Raw genomic sequence first — 26,874 nt, forward strand, 5'->3', positions numbered from 1 at the left:
TTCAATTTGATAATAGTTTATTTCCTCACTCAATACAGATATAAGCACTGCAATAATTGGTTGAGCAAAGTCTTATCAAGGGAGTGGAAAAATTTAATATTTCCCTGTCTGTCTGCATGATATCTTAAGAACATTTTGTGATCTGTAGATTTACAATTTTTCCTGAAACATTTCTAAGCAAAACAAAAATGATGCATATCACTCCATGAGATTTTGATGAATGTTAGCAACAAATTTTACATTGATCTAAATAGTAACCACAATGGCAACAAGACAATCATAGAATAAATAAATTTAGTACAATAAACAAACTGATAACAATTGTATGATATTTTAACGTGTGACATAGTACTGTTGTAGTAGACATGAACTTCTAGTGTACATCATAATCTTCCTTGGATTAGATTACCTTTAACTCTATTAGTGCTATGAGTCATGATTGTGATGCATTTAGTGCTACCTAAGTGATAAGTAAGTGAGAGCTGATGGAGCAAAGTGGTAAGTGAGCTATCTGCACACCCAAGGCATCAAATCAGGATGGTTGTGTAGTCTAAAGTGGTACTCTCGAACACGGGAGTTGACCTAAGAGTCACGAGTTTGATTCCTTCACCTGGTGTTAGGGATTTTTGCAGTCTGATGTATACAGTTATGAGATTCACTAATCTAGTTAGTCTATGTACCTGGCAGAAGTGCTCAGCTCTACTTGTTTTAATTAATGTTTTGATTTGCATTTATTATTAAATCATAACTATACTAAATCTTTTTTAATACTTCAAACGGTAGTCACAAATACTCTTATTCATATTCGTTTATATAAATATTAAAATTGTTGACGTAAAGAATATAATTTAATTTGGTTAATGGAGGCAGAGGATAAAGAAGATAAATTGGGTAATGATCCATATCAAGTGCGCATTACATTTCAAACTTTTGTTAGGTATAAAAATTTGTATTTGTCAACACTTTTTAAAGTATAGGAACATACTTGTATCATGTTGTATTAAGTTTTCTAAGTCAATAAAAAATTACATGCCTGTTAGACAGCATTGTGGTGTGTCTGTGTCAAAATAGTGACACATTCTGTATTCTGTTCTTGTATTTATTTTTTTAATGTACACTGCGTTAAAACTCTTTAGATAGTAGATTTCATGAATGATTGTTTTTCTGCTTAAAATTTTAAACATGGGTAGAGTGTGTTAACAATCAGTGTGAGTGGTGAGCGTGTGACTCCTCGCTGCTGTGGTCATGCCCCTCCTCACTGCTGGCACCGTGGTGGTGGTGGACATGGTGGTGGTGGTGCGCTCCCTCGTGGTGCCCTGCCTCTCCATTGTTACCTTCATGGGGTCCGATCACTCCGTGAATTCCATACTATAAAAAATATTACGGAAATGTGTTATACGTGAATTTGTGTAGGTAAACTTGTGTTTTAAATATAAGCCTGAATAGTAATAGAGCTTATTTTTCTTATACTCTTAACTTTCACACACACACACATATATATATATATACCATAAATCACTTAACAGGTAAGTAATAAAAGAACTTTCATTTGATAAGTAATAAAACAGTCATTATACATATAATTTATGAACTTAATATCTGTTGTTTACCATTTTGGAATTAAAACATTTAAGTTGTATCAAATTTAAAGCTTAGTGTTTCGTTAGATAATTGTATTATTCAATATCCAATTTAAATAAATAAGGTTTACATATTCTTCCCAAAACCCATTAAGATGAATACATACAGTTCTGGTTTTCAATATTGTTAACATATACAACTCGCTGTCCCCGGTTGTATATGTATATACAACTACGTGTCACTGTGCCTCATAGTGTTTCTCGAGAGCTATTCTTACCAATGTGGCAGCCCCAGACTAATATACATCACCATTCCTGGACATGTGGATTGCCTATTACCCAATCTGATTGTTTATCTACTTTTTTTTTTTTTTTTTTTGCGTTGGGGTATTGGGGTGGATCTCACAGATCCTCACACGTCAACCTGAGCTTATTGTGTGCCCCTTTGATGTTAGAGGGGTAAGCCTATCTTTGTGCCTTTAATTAGGCTAAGAAGCTTTTCCCCGATACTAGCATCTGGTTCGTCGCCTGGTTGTTTATCACCGAAAAGAGCCCTTCTCCTTGCTCACAGTCCAGTATTATGTGTAGTCATTTATCTACTTTAACTGTCATCTCAGGTAACAAACCAGTACCATGTATCTTTATGCCCAGGTGTTTAACAGTCTAAAGTTTAATTGCATTAATCAGTACCATATCAAATCAAATGCATAACAGAGGTTAAAATTTTCAGCACTGATTGAAAACAAATCTATTTCCTAAATAGACACATTCAAAAGACAAGAGAATTTCAGGAATTTTCCATCATTAATAAGTAACAAAAACTGAAACAGACTAGTGTTCACCAAAAAATGTGAAGCAGTGTTTAAGTTTTTGTAACATATAACAATAGCAACTACCCAAAATTCTGCTATCCTTTCATCATCAATGTTTTTTTTAAATGTAATTAGACTTTATTTCCAAATTTAAAAAAAATCAATTTACACAGCTGGATAGAGCCTTCAAACTCATGCCATAATGTTCAGCTTCTCCAGTGATTTATTTTAAATTTTATCATGCCTCCTTCCTTTAAAGTGTTGCTTCAGTAACACTGTAGTACTGTAAACACAGTTAGAGACATCATTGCAAGTCAGGGTTGTGGAAAATAAACTATTGTTTAATGCATTTAGACCTGAAATACATTGTTATACTTCTTATGAGTATAGAAGATTAGTCTCTTGTGGTAACAATAGTATTAAAATTATTAATTGAGATCTCTTTACATTACAGTGTTAATAAATAATTGAGCCGAACGGCCAGGCTTTCAATGTTATGTCGAACTATAGTTACAGGGAAATCACATCTACTGAGTATGGGGGTTTAAGAATGATGTTCATGGCATTTTCGTGCAATCATTACTATTGAACAAAGTAACATGGTGCATTCTAAATCTCCATTTTGCCTCAGCTCAGATGTCTTTCTACACAAAAGCCTCTTGCAAATGTCTCATGATTAAAATATACCATAAAAAATGATAGTGCGTTTCAACTTATAGAACTCATGATGGTCAACATCCTTCGAGATAAAAATAAACTGTGAGAATGACTGTCATTGGATAATATTTAACTTTCTATTGTGGTAATTGGAATCTTGATTCCTTATTGTATTACAAATCTATGTCATGTCAATGTTTTCATTGTCATTAGCTATGTCAAGATATTCATGACTAAAATAGCAATTTCTTATCATGTTTGTGCAACTTTTTTCAGAACAAATAATTATTTTTCTTTCATTTAATGGTTAAGCAATATTGATTTTTTGATGCTCATGATGAGATACAAAGTGTTATAAATACAAATATTTACTATTAAATTTGGGACTGATTCTATAACAAAATCTTAATCTGCAAATGGAGAGCAGCAATAACAATGAATATCAAGGAAGGAAAATACATGGCCATCATTTTGGGGTTCAGTAAAGCTGTATATATCTCTGTTCTTCAGAGTTGTACTTGAAGAAGAAAACTTGTGATCAGAATATTATGATTACATGCTTTGAGCACTAAAGAATGTCGTAATGAAGCCTCATTGATTAAAATCTCCCAAATACTGGCTGCCAAGTAGCACTATAGGTACATTCCCTTAATATGATTGACAAGAGCAATAACTGACCTGATAGTTGTTGACATCATGGGTCAGCTCTTGCAAGGCAGCCTTGAGGTGAGGAGCCACCTCGTCACAGGGACCAGCAGCCACCACGTTCTTGATCTGGGCAAGCAGAGATTCAGCTGCAGCGTAATAGTGGGTGTTGTCTTGCTTCAAATCAGATCCTGCATGCTCTAAAGTGGCAGCTGCCTCGTTCAGGTGCGTCACAGCAGCGTTCACTGCCTCAGCCAATTCTGCCTTGTGGTCTCCTGCTGTTACCTGTCAATATGTAATCCAAAAGAATTGTTTATTGATTTATTTTTATAAAATAATATATTTTATAAATATGGTTAATGGACATATCAAGATCATTTAATATAGAGCAACAGTGAAGGTATTGTATTTCAATTAATTAACGCTAAACTTGTTAAGATTGATATAATAATATTTTATTACAGCCAAACTTAAAAACAGTTATTCCAGTTTGCTTTTATTTTGCATCTCATCATAGCCATTAAAGTATTTGAAAGGAAAAATTTCAATTACATGGTTTTTGAAAAATAAAACAGGTACCCAGTTTGTTTGGAAAGATTAAATTTCAGTGGTTTTCAATGAGAGTAATTTGAAACTATACCATATTAACACTTTCATTACTAAGTACCACAGTATCTTACATTGGCATACAAAACCTAACTGTAGATTATGCTAAAACAACTGAAGGTAATTTATTTATGTAATACATGACAGTTTTAAACACTATAAAACAACAAGATTTTGTAACCCAATAAGCAAATGAGTAGTTTCAATTATGAGTGGGTTTTTAACTTACTTCATAGGAGTGTAGGAACTTAAGTGATGTATCATAAGACAGGCTAGGATTTATGAATGTAAAGTTGTGATATGTGACGAGGGAGAAGAGATAGAGGATTGTGTATTTAAATATTTTTAAGCTCACAGTGAGAATAATTACAAAAAACAAATTCAGTATGTTTGTGGTACATTTTCAGAAAGCTTGTTCCTGTGTAGTTAAATTAACTTCACTGGCAAGATTTAAAAATGGGATATGTAGTAAATAATCTATAACAGTAGAAAATACTGTTAATTATGACATTTTCTTTTTAAGACAAAAAGTTAAAAGATTTATAGGCTCCCCAGAAAATTGTATGTAGAATGATGTCTACAAGTATTACATTTATAGACATTTGCATCTAGTAGCTAACAAATAAAAGGAACTGGGGCACTTCAGATTGGTATTAATTTGTTATTCCCAACTAGCCTACTCAAATAAAGACATGAATGGAAAAGAATATGAAAGGGATCATGATATGATGGGTACTCATACTCACAATATTGACTCTTGTTTAATTAACTCAAATCACACATGTGGGTTAGATAGATTGATTATATGTCAACTTATATTCTGTAGCTCTGCTGTTTATGTTGTTCTGTCTATGAAAATTTATATAGCTGCCTCAAAAATCCTAATTGTCAAGCCAAAACTGCTCTTAGATGAACAGATTCCATATAAAATTATTACGCCAGATGAGTCTCTGAATAAGTTGATAATGTTACTGGAAGATTAGGTTCAACATCTGGTGACTGAAGATGGCTTAACTATGAAACTTAAAAACCAGAAGACTAAAAAGACAGCCTTGGGCGAGTCTTGCCTCAATATTGTAATATTGCATTTTTTATTACAACACTTTTGGCAACCTGCAATAATTGTAAATTCCATAAAAAAGCAGGCTATGAAATCTTTATATCTTATTTCTGAAATGAATACAATACTTTATCTTTTTGTAACATTTACAGTAAAAAATTGTTATATTATTCCCAACAATATCAATACAATTATTTTGTAGTTTATAAGAAGAGAAGTAACCATTTGAAAAGTTTTTACATATTAAACACAAATTAGTTAGGGTTAGTTAATTTTAACTTAAATACTTATCTCCATACTAAAAATGTATTTACAAGAACTCACATTTCCTGTGATTTATTAGAATCTTAAAATGGTACAAATATTAAATTTGCTGGTTTTGCTTTTAGATAAAATAAAACAAGTATGTTGCAAACTCTCTGAAAGCCAGTTAATGATAGAGTACTCAAAACAAACACCTCATTAATGAAATTGATTATACCACAAAATAAAATGCAGCTAAGCTTTGTTGACAATTGCTATAAAATGTAAATAAATCTCATATCATGTTATTACGAGCAATTGACCATAATTTAAGAAATATTTCAGTTAGTGGTCTCTTTGACGTACAGGTATTATAATCCCTTTGAACATGGCCTGCAGGCTGATGTAGATTCAATCTGTTATCTTGCTACTTATTTAATTTGGGTTAACTGCTTGTACGAATTAGTGCATATATTTGTGTTATAAATATGTTTTAAACCCCTTCTCAAGTATTAAGTTTTGCAACTCTTCTTGAACAATTTCTGCGAAGATTAAACTGCTCACAAGATATTCCAATAACACCTCATATGACTTGGTTCTAAAATTTTGTATTTCACCACTTCCACCATCCATCTGTGAATGGTAGGTGATGGAATACTTAATCGAAAATAAATTAATTTATCAAAATAAAATTACCATAGTACCTCATGCAGGCCGAAATAAGAATTTTTGAAAATTTCTACTACCTTTCACTCCCACAGGTTTTAATCTGTGTCAATTTTTAGTGGTTGTTCTATTAAAAATATTATTGAGTTCATTAAGATCTTTCCAATACAGACCATAGTTCTGAAAATGTCTGTTTCAATTTCATCTACAATTTGTACTCCCACCAAGATCACACTTACTGCAGTTTCAAACTATTTAAAACACACAATGTAGAAACTCCTATACAAGTAAATAAAATCTCACTGCTGCCTGAAGTTGGTTTGCCAGTTTCTTAATTTCGTGAGCGAGGTGATCACTTTCATCTTTAACAATGGAAGGAATCTTCTCTGCATTTGGAAGTGGAGATAGGTTCAGCATATGTTCTACATGGACCTTGGCTGCAGCGAGGTTGTCTTCAGCGGACTTTACCAGAGGCTGTAGGTCTTCTCCTTGTACCCATGCCTGTACAGACACCAATATTGCTTTATTTCTAGTATATTAAAACTATTGTGCTATGTTTATAACTATACAAATTCAGTTTCTTAAAAAACATAAAATCATTGGAATATTTTATAGGTAAACCGCTTACAAAAAGACACTGGGCGGTTTCACTTCACACAGGGTGGGGTAATATACCCCTCCGCTGCTTCATTTAAGTTATAAACCATTCAAAAAAGTGATAATTACAATTTTAGTAAATTGTAAATTAGGTATATTTTGTATATAAAATCACCCAATTGCAATCGTCCTCTTGGTAACACTTACTGAAAATGTCTGCAAAACTTTACTGAACAACTTTAGTCCAGTCAATGACAGTAAAAAAAGTGTAAACTATACATTTATCTCATCAGCACCGATTTTCATAAAAATTTGGATTTAGGTTCTACTTGTCCTCTATTTCAAAGTCTACCTGTTGCTTTTTCCCTGGGGACGGATGCCATCCCTTCTCGGGGGTGAGCAATGTTTCATTGAAATCATGTGCGGAAATCGATACATTCACTAATTCCAAGCAACTTGCTCTTGAATTTTTTTCTGGAAGCCAATACTTTTTGACTTTTTTGCAAGTATGCTTGCACAAGCTGCTTGACAGCCGCTGGAATTGCAATAAAATACTCCAAATAGTTGGTATCTAGTGCATTTTTTATAACTATAATGGTTTTGTTATTTGATTTTTTTAATTTTCAACAGACGCCATTTTGTTAATATTGAAGAAAATAACACTATTTCTTTCCTCTTACCTATTCAAACATGTGCCAAATGGGGTTTCTCTAGCTTTACTAGTTTTAGATATAATAATTTGTTAGTAAAAAAAGTACAAAATGGTAGCTAGTGGCTAAACAAAGCAGAAATTTGAAAAAAATGTATTCTTCATTTTTGGCTTAGAATCACACAAAATCTGAAAATGCATAGCCAGCCCAACCTTTTTGTTAAACTCTGTATAGCTTATTCATGGATATTACTAAAGATTAAAATTTCATATCCTAGCAAATTTGTAATTTTTATCATTCTACAAACGGTTCTTGACTTGGTCTATATTAGGTGAAATGTAGATTGGTACCTGATTGATAGATATTCTTAAGGTTTCACATCTTCAAATCGCATTTGTCAAATTGCATTGTTCTGCACACTGTGTTAGACTGTATACTAGACTTTACATTAAATAATATTTTTTGTAATATAAAGTAATAGGTTTCTAAGTTTTGTTTTATTTTTCTATACTACATCAAAAACTATCTACTAGTTGTTTCCGCTGTTTACAAGCCGCCCTCAGGAACAAGTTATTTAAGTTTACTTAATGCTATATTTCATATTTGGATTGGCTTAAGTTATCTGTACAGTGCGTTGTTGGTTGCATAATAATGAGTTTGTGTTAGTGTAAAATTTACTTTTCTTCAACCTGATTATAATAAAATTAAATATATTCTTATTTATCAGTGGTAGGAGTACACCATACCATTGCATAATAGGCTTCACTCAAGTCTATAGCTCATTTCATGAGATGTTCTCTAGACAGACAGACAATCAGACAGAAAAAACATTTTGGCAGATAGAAGAAAAATCTGCCAGTCTACTGAGTGATAGACTTCAATGATGCTTAGTCAAATCCTATAGATAGACATACACCTTTATCGTACTAATTCTTGTCTTTATAGAAATTATGTTTCATGAAAAATTTTAAGTCCATAGCTCAATTCGTTCTTGAGATACCCAGCAGAAAACAGGCACACAGGTAGATATACAGACAGACAGAAGAAGAATTTGCCAGATTCCTTAGTGATAGCTAAGCAAATTATACAAAATATCAAGTTTATAGCTCAAATTTTTAGAAGTTAGTTACCCATAAGATCAATGTAAAAATGTTCAATAACGCTCAGCCAAATCTCATGGAGTATTATTATTACCTTTATGATGCACAAAAATGATAGACACTATAAGGACCCTAGAAAGCATAATTAAAATCTTAGAAAATGACAATAATCTAGGTTATCAAGAAAAAACCAATACAATAAAAACTGCGGGAAAATCCTCATACCTACATTCTTCCCCTCCTCTTGAGGGTAGTCCCAAACAGCAAACCCTCCCTGTTGCTAACAAATGGCAGAAAGTTTCTACAATTTGCGATCGTAAGCCACGCAATTATCACCACACAAATAAGAAAATAATAGAACCTGACTTTACTTCAAAAAATCCTTATGATGTGTTACAAAATGATTTTGTATTTGACAAGTCTGTTGAACAGGACTGTAACAGTGTAAACACCTCAAATGTCAGCCAGCATTCAAACCTAAAGAAAGCTAACTCAGTACAAGAAAAACCTCTCCACAAGTACAAAACCGTCAATAGCACAAGAAAACAAAAAATGCTTGTATGTGCTGATAGCCATGGGTGCAACTTAGCTTTTCACTTGAACAAACAATCAAAATCATTCGAGGCCGTTGGTTTCGTTAGGCCTGGGGGTTTGGCTGGGCAGATATTAAATTATGATAACATTGATAGGGAGGAATTAGGTTCTGAGGATGTTCTAGTAATAGCATGTGGGTCAAATGATGTGGCTCATAATGAGGCTGAGAGAGCACTCGGTCCAATTTGCGAAACATTGAAAAAATACAGTGATACCAGAATAATACTACTAGATTTACCTTTTAGGCATGATTTAAAGGGATGGTCCTGTGTTAATAAAGAAGTCATAAAATCAAATACCACACTTGAGAATTTAAGTAAAAAATTTCCTAATGTTTCTCTGGTCAAGATTAGTAAAGCAGATAGACTTTTCCACACAAGGCATGGAAGATATTTGAATCAAATGGGAAAAGATTGGCTTGCAAAGAGAATCTGTGAGGCACTGATCAAAATAACTGAACCGGAACTGCCCTTGTCCCAGGGCACAGACAATGACCAGACGACAGGATTACTGCCACCTTCAGCACGAGTAGAAGATCACAGCAAACACAGATCACAGTATGCTGCACAATGAGACCATCAACTCTACCATTGCTGCTGGTGTCACGGACCTTACATCAAGCCCAGAGCTACTAGTTGCGGAAGAAGAGGAGGAAGAGGCATCTTTAGGAAGATTCTCTAGCGTCAGCAATAACCAAGAAACCTACACTTTAAACTCAAGTGTTTGGCCTCCTTTAATACAAAAGTGACAAATAACAATGGTTATAACATAAGTGGAGGATGTAACTATGTGTACAAGGAAAAATTAACGGAATGTTGTACATTATCAGTGGATGCTGTAGACAAGATTTATAATGCTGATGGTTACGAAAACTATATTGATAATTTAGAAATTTTAGAGAATACTTTTGTGAACAAAACTAATTGGATAATGCATTATAATGTACAGGGTCTTATTTCTTTGGCTAAAATAACAGAATTACAAATATTTGTAAATAAATTTCCTGTAAGAATAATTAGTCTCAACGAACATTGGCTTAACAAAACTCAAATATCAAAATTAAATTCTTTGGAATGTTTTGAATTGGCTTCTCATTATATTAGAGAGAATGGTATCAGGGGAGGTTCTTGTATTTTAGTTAGAAAAGGCATGCACTTCACTGCTAGGGATGATCTGTTGATATCTCTAAAAGAAGATTTTGTTTTTGAGAGCTGTTGCATTGAAGTTTTTGGATCCTGTCATGAGAATTTAATAATTGTTTCCATTTACCACAATACAAATGTTTCCAATGTGGATCAGTTTCTCTTGAAACTTGAGAAGCTATTTAGGGCACTTAAAAAGGAATCTAAAAGGAAGAAGATCTATATTATGTCAGACTTCAATATTGACACTTTGGAGTCCTGTAGAAATTACAATATAAGAAATAGGTTTATTAATTTATTGTCTGCATATGGTTTTGTAAATAATTTTAAAATGCCAACCAGAGTGACGAAAGAATCTAGATCTTGTATAGATAACATTACCACTAATAAGAGAGTTAATGAAAGTAAGTTGTTAAATATTGAACTAGGATTGTCTGATCATAGGGCTTTGTTGATGTCTATTGAATACAGAAATGACTTGTCAGCACAACACTTTTCGACAAGAAAAAGAATTTTTTCAACTCAGAATATGGCTTGTATGGTAGGCTCTGTTAGTAAGAGTTCATGGAAATTTTGTGAGTTTAGCACAGCACAAGAGAATTTTAATAGGTTTCTAGATAGTTTTAAAACATGTTTTGAAGTTTCTTTTCCTTATACATCTGTCAAATTTAAATGTGGTTCCCAAAGTGCATTTAAAAATAAGAAATGGGTTACGAATGGGATAATTGTGTCAAGTAAGAAAAAGAGGGCTCTTCACAAAATGGCAAAATATAGCAATGATGTAAATTTTAAGAAATATGTAAAAGATTATAAACATATTTTTAAAAAAGTTTGTGCTGCTGCTAAAAGAATGTATAATTGTAAATATATCAAAGATTCTGAAAAATAAAAGCAAAGCTGTGTGGAATGTGATAAAAACTGAATTAGGTATGCATACAATTAAAAAATCTGACTGCATGAATCTCAAGGTACAAGATGAAATGTATACAGATGCTAAGCATATTGCACATTATTTCAATACAATGTTTGTAAATATAACTAAGAATATTGGTGCCAAACCACAGATCAATTCAGCTGTTCAGCTACTAAGTAACGTTTCTTGTAATAAACAAGCCTCATTTGTATTTAAGTGTGTTTGTGCTCAAGAGGTTTATAGTGTCATAATGAGTCTGAGAGACACGAAGTCTGTAGCATGGGATGAGATCCCAGTGGGAGTGCTCAAAGCTACTGCAATGTACATCTCACATCCTCTGGCTTTGATTATTAACCAATCATTCATGTCTGGTGAATTTCCCATCCAACTGAAATATGCAGATGTAAAACCAGTTTTTAAAAAAGGTGAAAAACAGGATCCAAACAATTACAGACCAGTCTCCATCCTATCCAGTATCTCCAAAGTCTTTGAAAAAATAGCACACAAACAGTTATGTAACTACCTAGAGAGTAATAGTTTTCTGTGTAAAAATCAGTATGGTTTTCGCTCTGGCCATAGTACAGTTGAGGCTGCCTCTAATATGGTTGAGCAGATCCTGGGGGCTTTGGATGGGTCACAGAGTACTGCTGGTGTATTCTGTGACCTCTCCAAGGCCTTTGACTGTGTAAATCATTCCTTACTTGTTAGTAAACTAAAATTTTATGGGATTTTGGGCAACTCTTTAGCATGGTTTCAATCTTTTCTTCATGGTAGAAAGCAAAGAACGCTAATCAACAATAATGGCATAAAAAATATATCATCATGGGTGAATATATGTGCTGGTGTACCACAGGGGTCCATTCTGGGCCCTTTGTTGTTCATTATCTTTATGAATGACATGCCACATAATATTAGAAATGACCTGATTTTGTATGCTGATGACACAACATCTCTGGTAAAATGTAACAGGGAGCAAGATTTAAAATTAGAAATAATTAATTCCCTAATAGACTTAGAAAAATGGTTTACTTGTAATGGGCTCGCATTAAACAGTGATAAGACACAAATTGTAAAATTTCAGACTGTACAAAATAAGGCTATGTCCAATTTTAATATAGATTTTAAGAACTCAGTGATTGTTACAGTAAATACCACTAAGTTTTTGGGGCTAGTTATTGATAAGAATCTTTCTTGGAGACCACACATAGAACTGCTAAATAAAAAACTGAGCTCAGCTTGCTACCAAATGTACACATTGAGAGAGCTGGTTGATATTAAGACTAGGCTCATAGTTTATTATGCTTGCTTTTGTTCATTGGCACAATATGGGATCCAAGTGTGGGGATGTAGTTCAGGTATTTTCTCTGTTTTTAAAGCTCAAAAGAGATATATTAGAACCATGCTATTTTTGAATCAGAGAGATTCATGTAAAGATATTTTTAGAGATATGAAAATATTGACCATTCCATCATTGTATATCTATAGCTGTTTAATATTTATTCATAATCGCCTAAATTCAGAAACTATAATTCATCATGAACATCAGTATGGCACCCGTTTTAAAGACAATCTGCAATTTCCTCTTCACAAATTAACATTATTTGAAAGCTCTCCAAATTATATGGGAATTAAATTTTACAACAAATTACCTCTACATGTAAAGCAGCTAACACTGTTAAGTTTTAAAAAATCAGTGAAAAGCTTACTAATTAATAAGGCCCATTATAATATTTCTGAATTCTTGCAGGACAATCTGCAGCTTGTGTAGTTTTAGTGAATTTGACAAAAACATTGTTAATGTATGAAATGTTGTACAAACTGTTTTTACCATATAGTATGTATTATTGACAAGCAACCTGTTCACACAACATGTATAGTTGTATAACTGTGGATGTTATGTTGCAATAAATTTCTTGATTCTTGAGTAACATACACCATCATGACCTTGATGTTTCTTGTATAGAAAAGAAGCTTTATGCAAAATTTCAAGTTTATAGATTTCTTCGTTTTCGAGATATCGTGCTGACAGAAGGACAAATGGAATTTTTCCAGCCCCATCACTAACTCAGCCAATAATTTTACTAATTATTATTTATTATTTTTAAAATTTTTAATTATATATTAAATTTTTTTATTTATTACCACATACATGTTGAAGCATTATATCAATACTGTATTTATTATCATAGGCTTATCTAGGATGACCTAATGGAGGGGGGTTACCACCCAGGCAAGCTGGGGTACGAGAGCCCTCCCCCTCCTGGAATATGTATATGAATGCTAATAATATTAAAAATTGTAAGTTTGATAGCCGTCTGAGAGCATTATTATTATTATTCTTATTCTATGCAAAATGTACTCTTTTGGAGACTCCCCAATAACTAAAAAGAATTTCAAGAAAATGATGCTGTATTAATTATAACAACAAAGGCTTGGGAAAATGGCTATATCTTGACACATCCTCTACCTTTTACCTAGAATTTATATGCTCTAATAAGGGCTTTTAAGATATGTATATTTTACTTTAAAATATGGGTTGTGTATTTGTATTACTTAAATAATATGTATTTGACATTTAAATGTTTTTAATTTCAAACCATGTCACCCTTAATAAAAATATTGGGATGTAAATTGACATGTATTTTTACAGATAATTTGCTTAATGTGTATACAACTACACAAATTACGAGAAATTAAATTATTAATTGTGTTTTTTTATTGTGACTGAGTGACGTCCGGTACGTGTATTGCGTATAGATGCAGCAAACGCTTGGTGATGAACTAATATAGACATACAAAATATGAACTCCAAGTTAAATATAGTTAACAAAACATGATATTTTGTTACTTTGGTTATGTAATTTTGGGTTTTTGCATGTACAAAGTGTGACAGAAACTTGTTATAGCGATCGTTTAGTAACTATCGTTATAATTAATGAACGTACATGAATATAAATCGACAAAAAATAAATCTATTTTGGTTTTTTGGCAATTAATGTCATCATACTAGTGATAACAAGGACTCTATTGCCATATTAGACATTCTTTTGGGTTACAGTTTGAGAGAAACTATTACAGGTATCATCACCCTGAGAAGCAAGTACATTGAACCTGAAAAAATAAAATTGATAATTTGTAGTATGAAAAGTATTAAAAAACATTTCAACAAGAAAATTAGAATAAAGTATTCAATAAAAGGATGTTGAAAGACAAAACCATTGATTTTTTATAGCCGAAGTTTCTTAATCAGAAAATTATAAATTAACAGATGAGAACTTCAAGATGCTTATATTTTACATATCAATGGCCCATCAGAATTAATATTTATTATAAATTAAAGAATTTTGAACATTAAATTTATTGCTGGAGTACGATTTGACCATGCCAGGACCTTCATTGTTCCTGTTGGCAACCTAGAAAATTATCAACAATTCTTTATCATTATTTATTTGTATTTTATTCCTGAATTTGGTGTAAACAAAACGTGTTTTCTAGAGACTAAAATATAACAAATTACAAACTTCAAGCCAGATATTATTTAAATGACTACGATATTTCTTAAATTTTATTATGAACGTAGTTTTTTGTGAACTTTTGATTAAAATATGATATAAAATAAAATAAATTGGTTATTTCATAACCTCAGATATATTGAGAAGTTCACCACCAAAGGGTTGAAAATTCATTATTTTATTTTTATAGTTATAAATAAGTATTTAATTTTGGTTCAAACAATACCGAAGAAGTGTATAACAGTAACAACAAGTAAAATTTAATCACTTATAAGAATTATAATATTTCTAAATGGTAAAATCAGCAATATAGAGGTTTTGTACTTATATTTTATTTTTTTAGTACTACCACTATCTGAATTCATTAATAACCCGTCACTAATACGCGACTAGTGCCAATAACGAAAGTGATAGGAACTACTTTAAGACTATTACAAATTAGCCGTTAAAGAGACAACTGGTAGGCATGCATTCATAGTCAGGAAGTCACGTCTGTATTATGTTAACCCCTACGGATTGCAGACGGACTCGTCATTCCGAAAACTTACGAAGCATGAGTCTTGTGGTTCACTATATGTCAATTGCTGTAGTTAAAATATCAAACAAATTCAAATAAAACTGAACTATGTTACATTGTTTGACTACAAGTATACTTTCAGTTTAACACAAGTTAAAATATACCTTGAATATTGTATGGTTACAACCCCCCCCATTGATACGCCTATGTTTATTATGTTCAGAATTAGCATGAGTGACTTGTAATTTGTAGTGTCCTGTGTGAATAGAAATCTCATGTATAATGTCCTTCAAACTTATTTAATTGCTATAAACTACAAATTTATAGAGAAGTTCATTTTAATGTATCTTCATGTTGAATATTTTACTGAAAACAACCTATACACCTATAGTATTCGAACAATGTCACAAGATGGATAATTGAATATTGACATATAAAACCATCTTAATACTGAAATGTAAAAATGTGAACAAATTCAGTTGTTTATGTAGATATACTGCACACTTTTATTAATATAGGCATTATAAATTGTTAGTGTGAAAATGTAGAATATCATGAATATTACAATAATTTTTGATAATATTACTGTACTCGTTAAGGATGTTTAAAATACTATTTGCAATACTTACATAGCAAAAACAGAGAAGTGCAGCGACTAGAACAGTTGATTTGCGAGAAGCCATTACTGGTGTGGAGAACTGTCTCAAATTAACTAGAACCAACTGAGAACACCAGATTGCTCTCTATTTATTCTCAAATATTGATAACCTAAAGATTAGCTAGGATGACAATAGAACTGTTCAAACTATTGTATCTAATGCACTCTAAAATTATCAGTTGATTTTAATGTGGTTATCATTAAATTATTCTATGACCAGACGACCTTTGATTTTTAACCTCTATAAAACTTAGGTCAGCTATTCTTCCTTTTTTATACTTTGATAAACCTCTTCAAGTCATAATGACTGCTCAAGACTACAAAAATTTTTTTAGAAAGTTCATTATACTCAAAGATATGACAGATGCACAGTTCATTGTTATAATATTATGTAATAGCTCTACTGATTTAACAAACTAAATATAATACAAATTTTCTCTCTCGACATGTACAACATTTTTATTTTGATCTGATTCTGACGTTACTGGTATAATCCTATACTATGTACTCACAGCTTGAGTGATCCAATCTATCCTTAACATGACATGTTTCACATCATCATTGTCAAACGCACACTCAAATAAGTAAAAAACAGTGTAGGCCTACACACACGAAATAAATTAAAATTTTTACTAGGCAGGTCCTCAAAATTAAAATGGTTAAAAGTATGGAGAAAACCATGACAGTACGGCTGAGTTGAGTATCATGCTTACTGTAAAATTCATATCCTTATATTCAATCATTTTTATTTTCTCTTGATAGTAAGATGTCCCTAAATTCTGCTGCAAATATGTACAAATTCTCGTAGAAATACCAAAATATTTTTCTATTTGCTAATTTCGTTGTCTTCAGACTGCCAGTATTTTAATAGGTGGTGGCTAACATTATCTTTAAAAATAAAAAAATATTCCAACTGAAAACATTTTCCAATTGCACCATTTTAAATTTATGTAGATTTTTATTATGTGTTTTTTAGAGTTAAAGAGGAATTCATAAAAGGGTTTGGAGAAAATTTTCCATAAATACTAAATCAACAAATTATAAATTTAAATTCAGTATAATGAATTTGCTTGTACATGATATCTCATGTTGAGTAATGAGTGCTTAGGAAGATGTCATTTATATTTTTCTATGTCATTTCCATCATAACATTAACATTAGATAATTATGATCTATCAGTATAAATATTTTAATAAAACGAAGGTCATCAAAGGTTTGTAGATTAAAATTATATTATATACAAATACATGTGCTAAAAATATACATGTGTTTTAATGTACATAAATTACATGAGGAATTGAAACAATGTTTTTTAGGCTTCTTGCTCTTCCTCTTCAAAATCACCATCATCATTCACAGTTGCTTCCTGATACTGCTGGTACTCTGACACTAAATCATGCATATTTGACTCAGCTTCTGTAAATTCCAACTCATCCATCCCCTCACCCGTGTACCAGTGTAAAAAGGCTTTTCTCCTAAACATTGCGGCGAATTGTTCAGATAGCCTCTTAAAAATCTCTTGGATAGAAGTAGTGTTACCGATGAAAGTCGCTGACATTTTTAAACCTTTAGGTGGTATATCACAAACAGCTGTCTTACAGTTATTTGGAATCCACTCCACAAAGAATTGGGAATTCTTGTTCTGAACATGTAACATTTGCTCATCAATCTCTTTCATGGAGATTTTCCCCCTGAAAATTGCCGCAACTGTGAGGTATCTGCCGTGACGGGGGTCGGCCGCCGCCATCATGTTCTTGGCATCGAACATCTGCTGGACCAACTCAGGGACTGTTAGAGCACAGTACTGTGCAGCATTGGGTGATGTAAGGGGAGCAAAGCCTGGCATGAAGAAGTGCAGACGAGGGAAAGGAACCATGTTCACTGCTAGTTTTCTCAGGTCTGAATTCAATTGGCCAGGAAATCTAAAACAAACATGTTTAACTGCAACATTTTAAAATATAAACACAGATATATCCCTATGTTATGATTGATGTTATAATGAAGATAAAATTGTATTCTTTGAAAGAGCTGATCAAGACAATTAAAACTTGAAACAATATAGAAACATAATTAAAACTAATAAATGGTTACTTTTTAAAAATTTCAATGTCATTTTTGTGCTATTGTCTAGACACCTCTACACTTGTATATTCATGTTAATGTACAAGTTACATTTGAATTATTTATAGTTCCTATTTCATGATTTGCCTTTTCTCAATTTTGTAATATTTATTCTCCTAGATTTTGCTCTATTAAATTAATATAAAATTGTAATAATTTACTTATACTTTTAGAAAAAGGACAGCGATTTATTTTATCACATACCTTCACACCTAATGTAAATTTCAGTTTTGCTGATTTAGTAAACGCTACTATAATTTATTAACACAGATCACCTGAGGCATGTGGTGACACCAGACATAGTTGAAGAGACCAAGTGATTGAGGTCTCCATATGTGGGGTTGGGGATCTTGAGAGTCCTGAAGCAGATGTCATAGAGAGCTTCGTTGTCGATACAGTACGTCTCGTCTGTGTTCTCCACCAACTGATGGACCGATAGAGTGGCATTGTATGGCTCAACAACAGTGTCAGACACCTGAAATCAGATTAATCTATTACCAATACTCCTGATATTTGATAAATATTGTATTTTTAAATATTTATGTGATGTGTGACTTACTATTTTTCTATCATTCACTTTAAGAATTGGAATCGTTACTATTTTGTTAACACAAGTGAGTGAAAAATTATATTTTACTAAATTTAACTGGTTGAGTTAAAATTATGAAAAGGTTGTAGTTCACAGGAAGCAACTTACAACACTCCTGAATAATATATTTGTATTAATACATACTAAAAGTTGGACATTATAGTACTGCCAAAAATTGGTAGTACTTAAATTCTTAACCATTAACATGCTTTGCTACAGAATAATAGTATTTAAACTGTACCAATTACTAAAAATGTTCTGCCTCAATATAAAGAGTAAACAAATGCAAAGAGTAAACTAATAACTCATAATTAGAACCACATGCTTTTCTTAATATTCTTTTAAAATTTTTCATAAAGAACAGGCTGAAATTCTTCCTGCCTCTGTGGGCCATAGCCCTGGACATAGCCTCTCATCAAACATAATTAGGAAGAGGGTTTGTAGGTTGATAGTACTGTTAAAAGACACCCAAGTTACAGACAAGCAGAAAGAACATATCACTGTTATCTGTTACTCTGACCCAAAGTCCACTGTCTTAAAGCTGTGCAACCACTGACTCAGTTGTACTACTGAACTTTAAAAATAAAAATATTATGACAGTATAGTATTTACAACAATACTCTTATTATAATTTCTACTTTTAATATTAATTAATGTTACTATATAATAATTATGTTAATAATACTGGCCAGTTACAACCAGCTGTTATCAAAACCTCAAACAAGCTAGTGGTTCATCCCCCATTGGTTAGTACAATCACTAGAGTCACATTTGTGTCTGTCTGTTACACCCATCATCAATTTACTTCTCATCCAGTATCCATGTAGTTCTAAATGTCCAGACATTCATGTTTGCTAATTTATTTAACAATTGTTTTGAGCTAAATGGAAAGATTTCAAACAAATTACAAACCAATTGTTAAAATGTTATGAAATTTCTTTAAAAATTGTTCTGTAATAACTTCAAAGAGAGGTTAATTAGATTACAATTTTGTAGCACTCAAAGGCAACGTTCACGTGTATTACTCACTTTGGGAGATGGAACTACGCTGAATGTGTTCATTATCCTGTCGGGGTACTCCTCTCTCATTCGATTGATCAACAAAGTGCCCATGCCAGAGCCCGTACCACCTCCCAAAGAATGTGTCATTTGAAAACCCTAAAATGAACAAGGTTTGAATTAGTAATTTCTTAAGTGTTAACACGACACATTAAACCAAGTCAATAGTCAAATTAAAACTTAGTATAGAATGTTCTTATTTCAGAACTAAAATTACATTTCAGTGTTTAAATTTGTTTTCTGAACAAATCACAAGAGTCATAGATGCATATTTGATCAACAACAAAATATTTTTGAATTGAACTTGTGTATTTTTCTATTTTAGTCTATATCTGTCACTTGATAAAGTTTTTTTTAATTTGCTCATATTATTACTGTTATACAATAAAATTTAAAAAAAATTATTAAAGCCAAAACAAAGACAGTAGTTATTCTAGTAAAAAATACATAGAAATAAGATTTTAATTGGTTTTTAGTAGTTTTTAATAATAATTTTTTTGAATCAATTAACTTTCACAGTGAAACTGAATAGGAGTACCGATTATGTAGTGTGCGTGTCAACAGTCTCTTAGTAAATGTTGCTTCATCAATGGTCTAGATCGAAGGTTTACTGTGTAACTGATGATTGTCTATTGCACAGTTATTGCAATAAACAGCATAATATTTTATGCAACACCAACACGCTCTATGCAATGAGGAATGGATTTTTGCACAAGAGCAGATTTGCAACACTGATGAGAAATACTGTAAACCTGATACATTCTGCGACAGAGTCAAGCTGTGTGATTGACTTTCTGATGAGTGAAGTGGTGCACACAGCTAACAATCAAACAGGTCTTAGCAGGTTAGGGAAGTTACCTGTAAGGTTATCTGAGGAAGCAAATATGAATTTCACTCACTATGTAGAAAAATATTACAAATATGGTAAATGTTGACTGAAGTTTGAAATAAGATACAATTATAAATTGAGTATTTTTAATTCAATTTGTAATGATACTTTTCAGGGGTATACATCTTAATGTCCACATTTATATCCATAGTTCAAAATATTTGCCAGTGAGTATTTTTAACATGAATTTTAGTGTAAAAGTACTGTTTTAATGTATAGTTACATGTTAACAGGATGTATGTGAGAATGTTTGTAACAAACTGTATATTCTATTTCTGTAAACTTACTTGTAAGCAGTCACAGTTTTCTGCCTCTTTTCTTACAATGTCCATAACTTGATCAACAAGTTCAGCACCCTCAGTATAGTGTCCTTTAGCCCAATTGTTTCCAGCTCCTGTTTGCCCAAAAATGAAATTGTCTGGGCGGAACATCTTACCGATGGCACCAGATCGGATTGAGTCCATGGTTCCTGGCTCGAGATCAACAAGTACGGCTCTTGGGACATACTTGGAACTCGAGGATTCATTGTAATAAACGCTAATACGCTCTTTTTGGAGAGATGTTTGTTCTTTAGCCCGACCATCAGGACCAATACCATGCTCTTCTGATATTACTTCCCAAAACTGAAAAGTGTGTTACATGTTATTTTAAATGTCATATCAACAGCAAGATGTAAAATTAAATCTGTGATATTTGTAACGAGTTGTAAACAAAAATTTCAAAAACGACTAACCTGTCTCTCTTGCCCAATGTGAGTTATAATGGTAGCTTTAAAAAGTGAGAATTGAACACTTGTGGGGAATCCCCTTTCTATTATTCAAAGACAACATTATTACTCATGAAAATCACAAATTTTTCCATTCTAAAAACAAAATATGTTATTCATAGCACAGTTAATTAACAAGTTTTATTGTATCTCAGCACCCACCCATCAAATATTATGTTTAAATTATATGTAAAAAGGTGAAAACATAATTTTGTAAAATGTTGAATATTTTCTTACTTGCATACTAAAACGTCTACAATTAAAATCCAGCACTATATCTTTTGAGTACCCATGATGATAGTAACATTTATTTCTATACTGAAATGGTAAATGGAAAATTAAAAAAATTCTAAGCTGAATATTGCAAATCCAAAAATATCTTAGAAAAAACTCAATATTGTAAGCTTATTTATTTGTTATCTATTGTAATAATCAGCAAAAAATAGGCAAATGGTTTTATAAGCCTTAATATCAATAGTAAATTAATTAGCCTATGTTATTTTAGAAAGAAGTAAGGTAAAAATGTCTTATTTTAACAGGTGAAGTTAGGGCTAAGAAGCCCTCTCTAACACTTAACTCGAAGACCAAAGTCTTAAAGGTGACTTCTGAACCACCACCAATGGCTGGGTAGGCAGGCTCCTTGCATGGACAGGATCGCTCAGCGGTCACCCATCCAAGCATCAGCCACCCTCGACGTTGCTTGATCTGGTTATCTTGTGATAACTATTGTACCCGCTATACTGTGCCATTGGTAAGAGGAGAAGGACTGAATCTCAATAAATTTAAACTTAGCAATTGTGTTTACCTCCACTAAAACATGGGAGAGTTTAGGAGAGAAGGAAGCTCTAAAACTAGATCAAGGGACCCGTTTTCATACGGACTATCTAGTAATATATAATCTTAATGTATCATTATGTAGGAATCTTCTAGGACTTTATTTATTAATTTGGAATCACCTTTAACCTTTTATTCTCAAATTCTATCCATCTGATTTTTTTATTTGGTTTTAAGTATAACAATAATTTGTTTACTAGCCTGAATAAAAAAGGTATAAGTATAAAAAATTAATTGAAACACCTAACTTACTTATTATATTTTGAGTTTGATAGTGAAATTTACTGTTTTCAATAACAAGAGTTATATGTAATAACTGACTTTTTTATTTGATTCCAAAATTATTATACTTTTGTCAATGCCCATTATATTGTACAATCTGCACTAAATATAAATTTTCCTTTAATACTTACACAACTCATCCAATATTAAGGAATGGCTATATTTATAACCGTATTAATTTTTCCAGTGCACACTAGACCTAACAATAGGGTAAGTTTGCAAATTACTGCATGCTTGTGTGTTTTTCAAACATATAAATGAGAACCAGATTAAATTTGGTCCAAATTAAAGTAGTATCAAAATGTAAAATGGATTGCTGGAAGACACAATACAATCCATAGACAGACAATGCAATCTCATGACAGAAAACTGATTGTCATGATTGGTTGAATAGTACTCATGTTAATTGCAATGTAAATTGCCAAATCACATGTTGTTGATATTTTGTACAGCCCTAAAAATCAATTCAGTGTAAATTTTCTGATCATCAACAAATTACTTTATTGTCAATACCTTATACACTTATTTTGTAGTATTTCTTAGATTCTCTTTTTAATTTTGCCAAATAAAAAAAAGAGTTTTAAACTCTTTGGTTAGTTACAAATTTAAAGTTAATGAAAGACTCAATCTATTAAGCCATTAGTTATAATTTCATTTCACACATTTATATCCAGCTTTATTAATCACTTTATTACTAAACATGTTTTAAGACATGCATTCAGCATTAGCTACGTAAAAGATAAAGTGTTTTTGAACCTCTTGTATACTTATTATATGAGTGAAATTTCCTTTCAGAAAAAAATCCTAACGCTGGCATGAAAGAATTGTTTTTCTGTGAATAAACACAATTATTAAAATGCAAAAAATTTAATGTGGTATCGTGACTTTTAATCCACAAAGTTAGGAGAACAATGGTGAGAGAACTATGTGTGTTTTTTTAGTGTCTCTTATGTTAAGCTGTGAAAAATGCATTTATAACAGTACCTAGATTCATATTCACACAAACACATTTGGTATATTAGTTTTCTGCTATAACAACAATTATTAGAAAATTGAGTTTGACCCTCCAACTGTTAATCCACAAAATTTTGTTGGTCAAAAATTCCCTCGTATAATTACTTTTTACAATATACTCCGGCAACGTATCGATTTAATTCATGCACCATTGGATTCAGGAAGAAAAATGCTAAACAACAGATAAGTTTTATGGTATTAAAAGAAAGATAAGCTAATTTAGTAATACTGTGTATTTTATTGTAGATTTGCATTTTTTCTGACTGGTGCGCTTTATTATACTTTATTTTATAAACTTGGTATTTTTCATATATTTAGTTATATCAATGGTTTTCTAAAACTGCATCATATTTCCCATTACTTATAAACCATAAATTTATAAATTTTGATATAGTACAAGCTTTCAAACCCATTTTATATTTTGCTGAATGAAAAGTTTTTGCAAAAGTTTTGAATAATGGTAAAATGTAACTTTTTTACTTTTCAAAAAATAATTTATGGAAATTATTTCATTGGTGCTGTAAAGTTTATTTCATTCTGAGTAAGGAAATATGCCATATAACATATGTATTCATGGACATGTATATGGACATATGTATGTATTAGAAAAACTTGTTTTACCAAAGTCTTATGTATTCACCCGATTTTCAGAATTTATGGGCATCGCAGCTTTTTGTTGTATAACTTTATGGTGCTTTCATAAATGTGTATAATGTTTACGTTTTTCTGAAACCAGATAAAATTTGACACAGAATGGCTATCTTACTTTTAAATATTTCTCACATAACTTAATTTGCTAGGTATGGTCCCAAATTTAACCCTTTGACTGATACGCAACGATATATCGTTGTGAGTGAATTTACCGAAAAGTGATACACAACGATATATCGTTGTTGATGTTTCGGGCGAAAATTGATATGCAACGATATATCGTTGTTGCATTATAAATTTATTTCAGCGTTAATACTTTGCCAAATAAATCTTACTATATTTCAATTGATAGAGAAATATATCTAATTAATTTAAAAAATAACAATCATCCTTTTATATACTACGTTTCGACATCGAACTTTAACGCCCAACTGAAGAGAGCTGAGTTCATGAAAGAAGTGATAGGAGATCTTTCTTCGGAATGGCTTGCAAGTAAGCAAATCCCGCAAAATGTCCGGGGTGGTGGTGATGGTCCATCAGTTGGTTTCGGATTCAGGAAATTACCTGAGAAGAAGGAAAAACTGTGCCGAACCTGTTCAGGTGACAATCATGCTGAAGGAAAGAAGCGGAGGTCTCAGACAGTGTGTGTAAGGTGTGGTCTTGGAGTACATGCTGAATGCCTCGGCAAGCATGTTTGCCACTGAAATTATAAAAACTAAAAAACTGTAAATATTGTAAATAATAACTTTTTTATTAGTGTTGTGTTTTGACAATAAAGTGTATTTTTAAGACAGGATTCACAAACAAATTTAATTAATATAGAACATTCAATGTGTTTGACTCCAGATTTCCAAACAGATTGCCTCAAATTCACGTAAGTAAATTTTTATTATTTTACCAATAAGTCATGCATGTTTTAACTTATATGCTTCAAATTTTCTGGATTTGTTGACAATAATACGTACGGTACTTTTAGAATAAATTACTGTCAATAAGAAATTTCAAAAAATTATTTTAGTTTACTACTGACAAAGTAAGAAAAAAAATATTTTAAAGTAATTTTTTGGCTTTTTTATATTTTTTCCTAATAGGCCATTTAAATGTCTAAAGAACAAAACTACTTTCAAGTTTCTATTATATTACATAATAAAGCTACAAATTATCTAGTAAAACACTACAAAAAAGCTAATTTTAGCCTATCAATTAAGGGATAACCCTGTTAAAAATCATTTTGGAAAAAAAATAAAAAATTGTTGATCAGTCAAAGGGTTAAGAAATATTTTTCGTAAATTTTAACTTATATTTGATTTAAAAAAGATTTTAGTAAAAATTTTGTATGGTCAATTTTACAATATAGTGTTATTCTATGTTTCATCCCACAAAAATATATACCTTTATATATATTGCTTTTTTAATATTTTTTATAATTTTTTTTAAAAACCCTTGTGCGAAGCTCTAAAACAGCCCGACACTACAGTATGAAATGACCGCCAGTTCTAGGGTCGAAGGTAAAAATCTCTCCAAGTGGAGAGATAGGATTAGGTAGAAGGGCACTACTTTGTTATAAATGGCCACATGTCACGTTCAAGGACTAAATTCAGTATGGCATACTGAAACATTATACCTACATAAACCAATAATAATAACATTAAAAATGTAATAAAAATATCAGTTAGAAGTATTACAATGAAAAATAGTTGCAAGTAGTCGCAGAACAAACTAGCCCAGGTAGTCACATGGCTATCGAGATTATTAGGTAACAATAGCCTATTTTGAAAAACAATATTTGAGAAAAATGGGTCTATGAAACAGATATGCAATGTGGAATTCTCCTAAAATTGCATAGGCCTATTATGGTCTCCTTATGTTATAGGATTATCTTTTTTATAATGAACTAAAATAAGTTCGTAATATGTTAGTAGTTAGTTCGTAATTACTAAATAAGTATGCTAGTTGGTACATAGATCTAATTTAGGAGATTTCACCCTTTGTTATAGCCAATTTTACTAAATATATACTTGAAGATTCAATCTCACAAGATGTGTGGTAAAATATATAAATAGTAAATAATAAAAAATTAACAAAAGGCAGTTAAGCAATAATCAGAACGTTATATATATTGGTCAAAATACATGGAATAAACTTGGTCACAATATAATATAAGCAAACAACTTTTTATCGATTAGGCTATGCCTCACAAAATTCTAAGTTATAATTACAATTACTGTAGAGGATGATTATGATAACACTATTTCAATTAGAATATGATTTTATAGGCTAAAACTAAAGAATCAATCTAGCCTAATTCTGTAATTTGATATAAAAGTTAGCCATTAATACCTTTGCTCCTATTTGGTTCCCACACTGTCCTGCTTGCAAGTGAACAATTTCCCTCATTTTACAGGAATTTAAAAGATAAATCAAATTAATTTACAAGAAATTTTAAGTACTCTTCGTTTACAATTTTGAACTAATAATTTTGAGCGCCGAATGAATTTTGAGCCGATTGGGTATTAATCCGCCAGGTCTACATTATTGTTTGACAAGATAAAGCAGACTTTCATACCAAGGTCTTTACAATAAGAAAATATATGTAATATTTTGTAATTATATTCTATTACGATAAATTGTAATAAATTTGTATTTGTGTCGAATTTGAATTGATTATTTTATTATAGAACTATTTTTTGCAAAGAACGTAACAATCGTAATGTAGT

The 26,874-nt window shown here is 31.5% G+C and overlaps 2 protein-coding genes across 2 annotated transcripts; both read right to left on the reverse strand.

Annotated features, from left to right (window-relative positions):
- LOC124365240 (MOB kinase activator-like 2) lies at window positions 1-16,076 on the reverse strand. The gene is made up of 4 exons (XM_046821205.1): window positions 15,924-16,076; window positions 6,573-6,770; window positions 3,728-3,979; window positions 1-1,368 (listed from the first exon to the last, which is right to left on the reverse strand). Exons 1-4 carry the CDS (start codon window positions 15,975-15,977, stop codon window positions 1,204-1,206), a joined length of 669 nt encoding a protein of 222 aa, XP_046677161.1. The 5' UTR covers window positions 15,978-16,076; the 3' UTR covers window positions 1-1,203.
- Window positions 16,077-17,161: 1,085 nt separating this feature from the next.
- Window positions 17,162-26,670, reverse strand: LOC124365249 (tubulin beta chain). Its single transcript, XM_046821217.1, has 5 exons — window positions 26,498-26,670; window positions 20,898-21,233; window positions 19,692-19,820; window positions 18,349-18,548; window positions 17,162-17,874 (listed from the first exon to the last, which is right to left on the reverse strand). The coding sequence occupies exons 1-5, from the start codon at window positions 26,552-26,554 to the stop codon at window positions 17,265-17,267; spliced, it is 1,332 nt and encodes a 443-aa protein (XP_046677173.1). The 5' UTR covers window positions 26,555-26,670; the 3' UTR covers window positions 17,162-17,264.
- Between the last annotated feature and the right edge of the window lie 204 nt (window positions 26,671-26,874).

Source organism: Homalodisca vitripennis, chromosome 1, assembly GCF_021130785.1.
Source record: "Homalodisca vitripennis isolate AUS2020 chromosome 1, UT_GWSS_2.1, whole genome shotgun sequence".
NCBI lineage: Eukaryota > Metazoa > Arthropoda > Insecta > Hemiptera > Cicadellidae > Homalodisca > Homalodisca vitripennis.

Bases quoted from the DNA above. Each gene is read 5' to 3' on its own strand.
- LOC124365240 (XM_046821205.1), bottom strand. From the start codon at position 15,977: ATGGCTTCTCGCAAATCAACTGTTCTAGTCGCTGCACTTCTCTGTTTT. The intron at 6,771-15,923 runs GTAAGTATTGCA...GTGTCTGTACAG, and splicing joins CACTTCTCTGTTTTTGCTAT to GCATGGGTACAAGGAGAAGA. The intron at 1,369-3,727 runs GTCAGTTATTGC...TATTTTTTATAG, and splicing joins ATGATGTCAACAACTATCAG to TATGGAATTCACGGAGTGAT.
- LOC124365249 (XM_046821217.1), bottom strand. From the start codon at position 26,554: ATGAGGGAAATTGTTCACTTGCAAGCAGGACAGTGTGGGAACCAAATA. The intron at 19,821-20,897 runs GTAAGTTTACAG...TGTTCATTTTAG, and splicing joins AAAACTGTGACTGCTTACAA to GGTTTTCAAATGACACATTC. The intron at 17,875-18,348 runs GTGATCTGTGTT...TGTTTGTTTTAG, and splicing joins GGTGTCACCACATGCCTCAG to ATTTCCTGGCCAATTGAATT.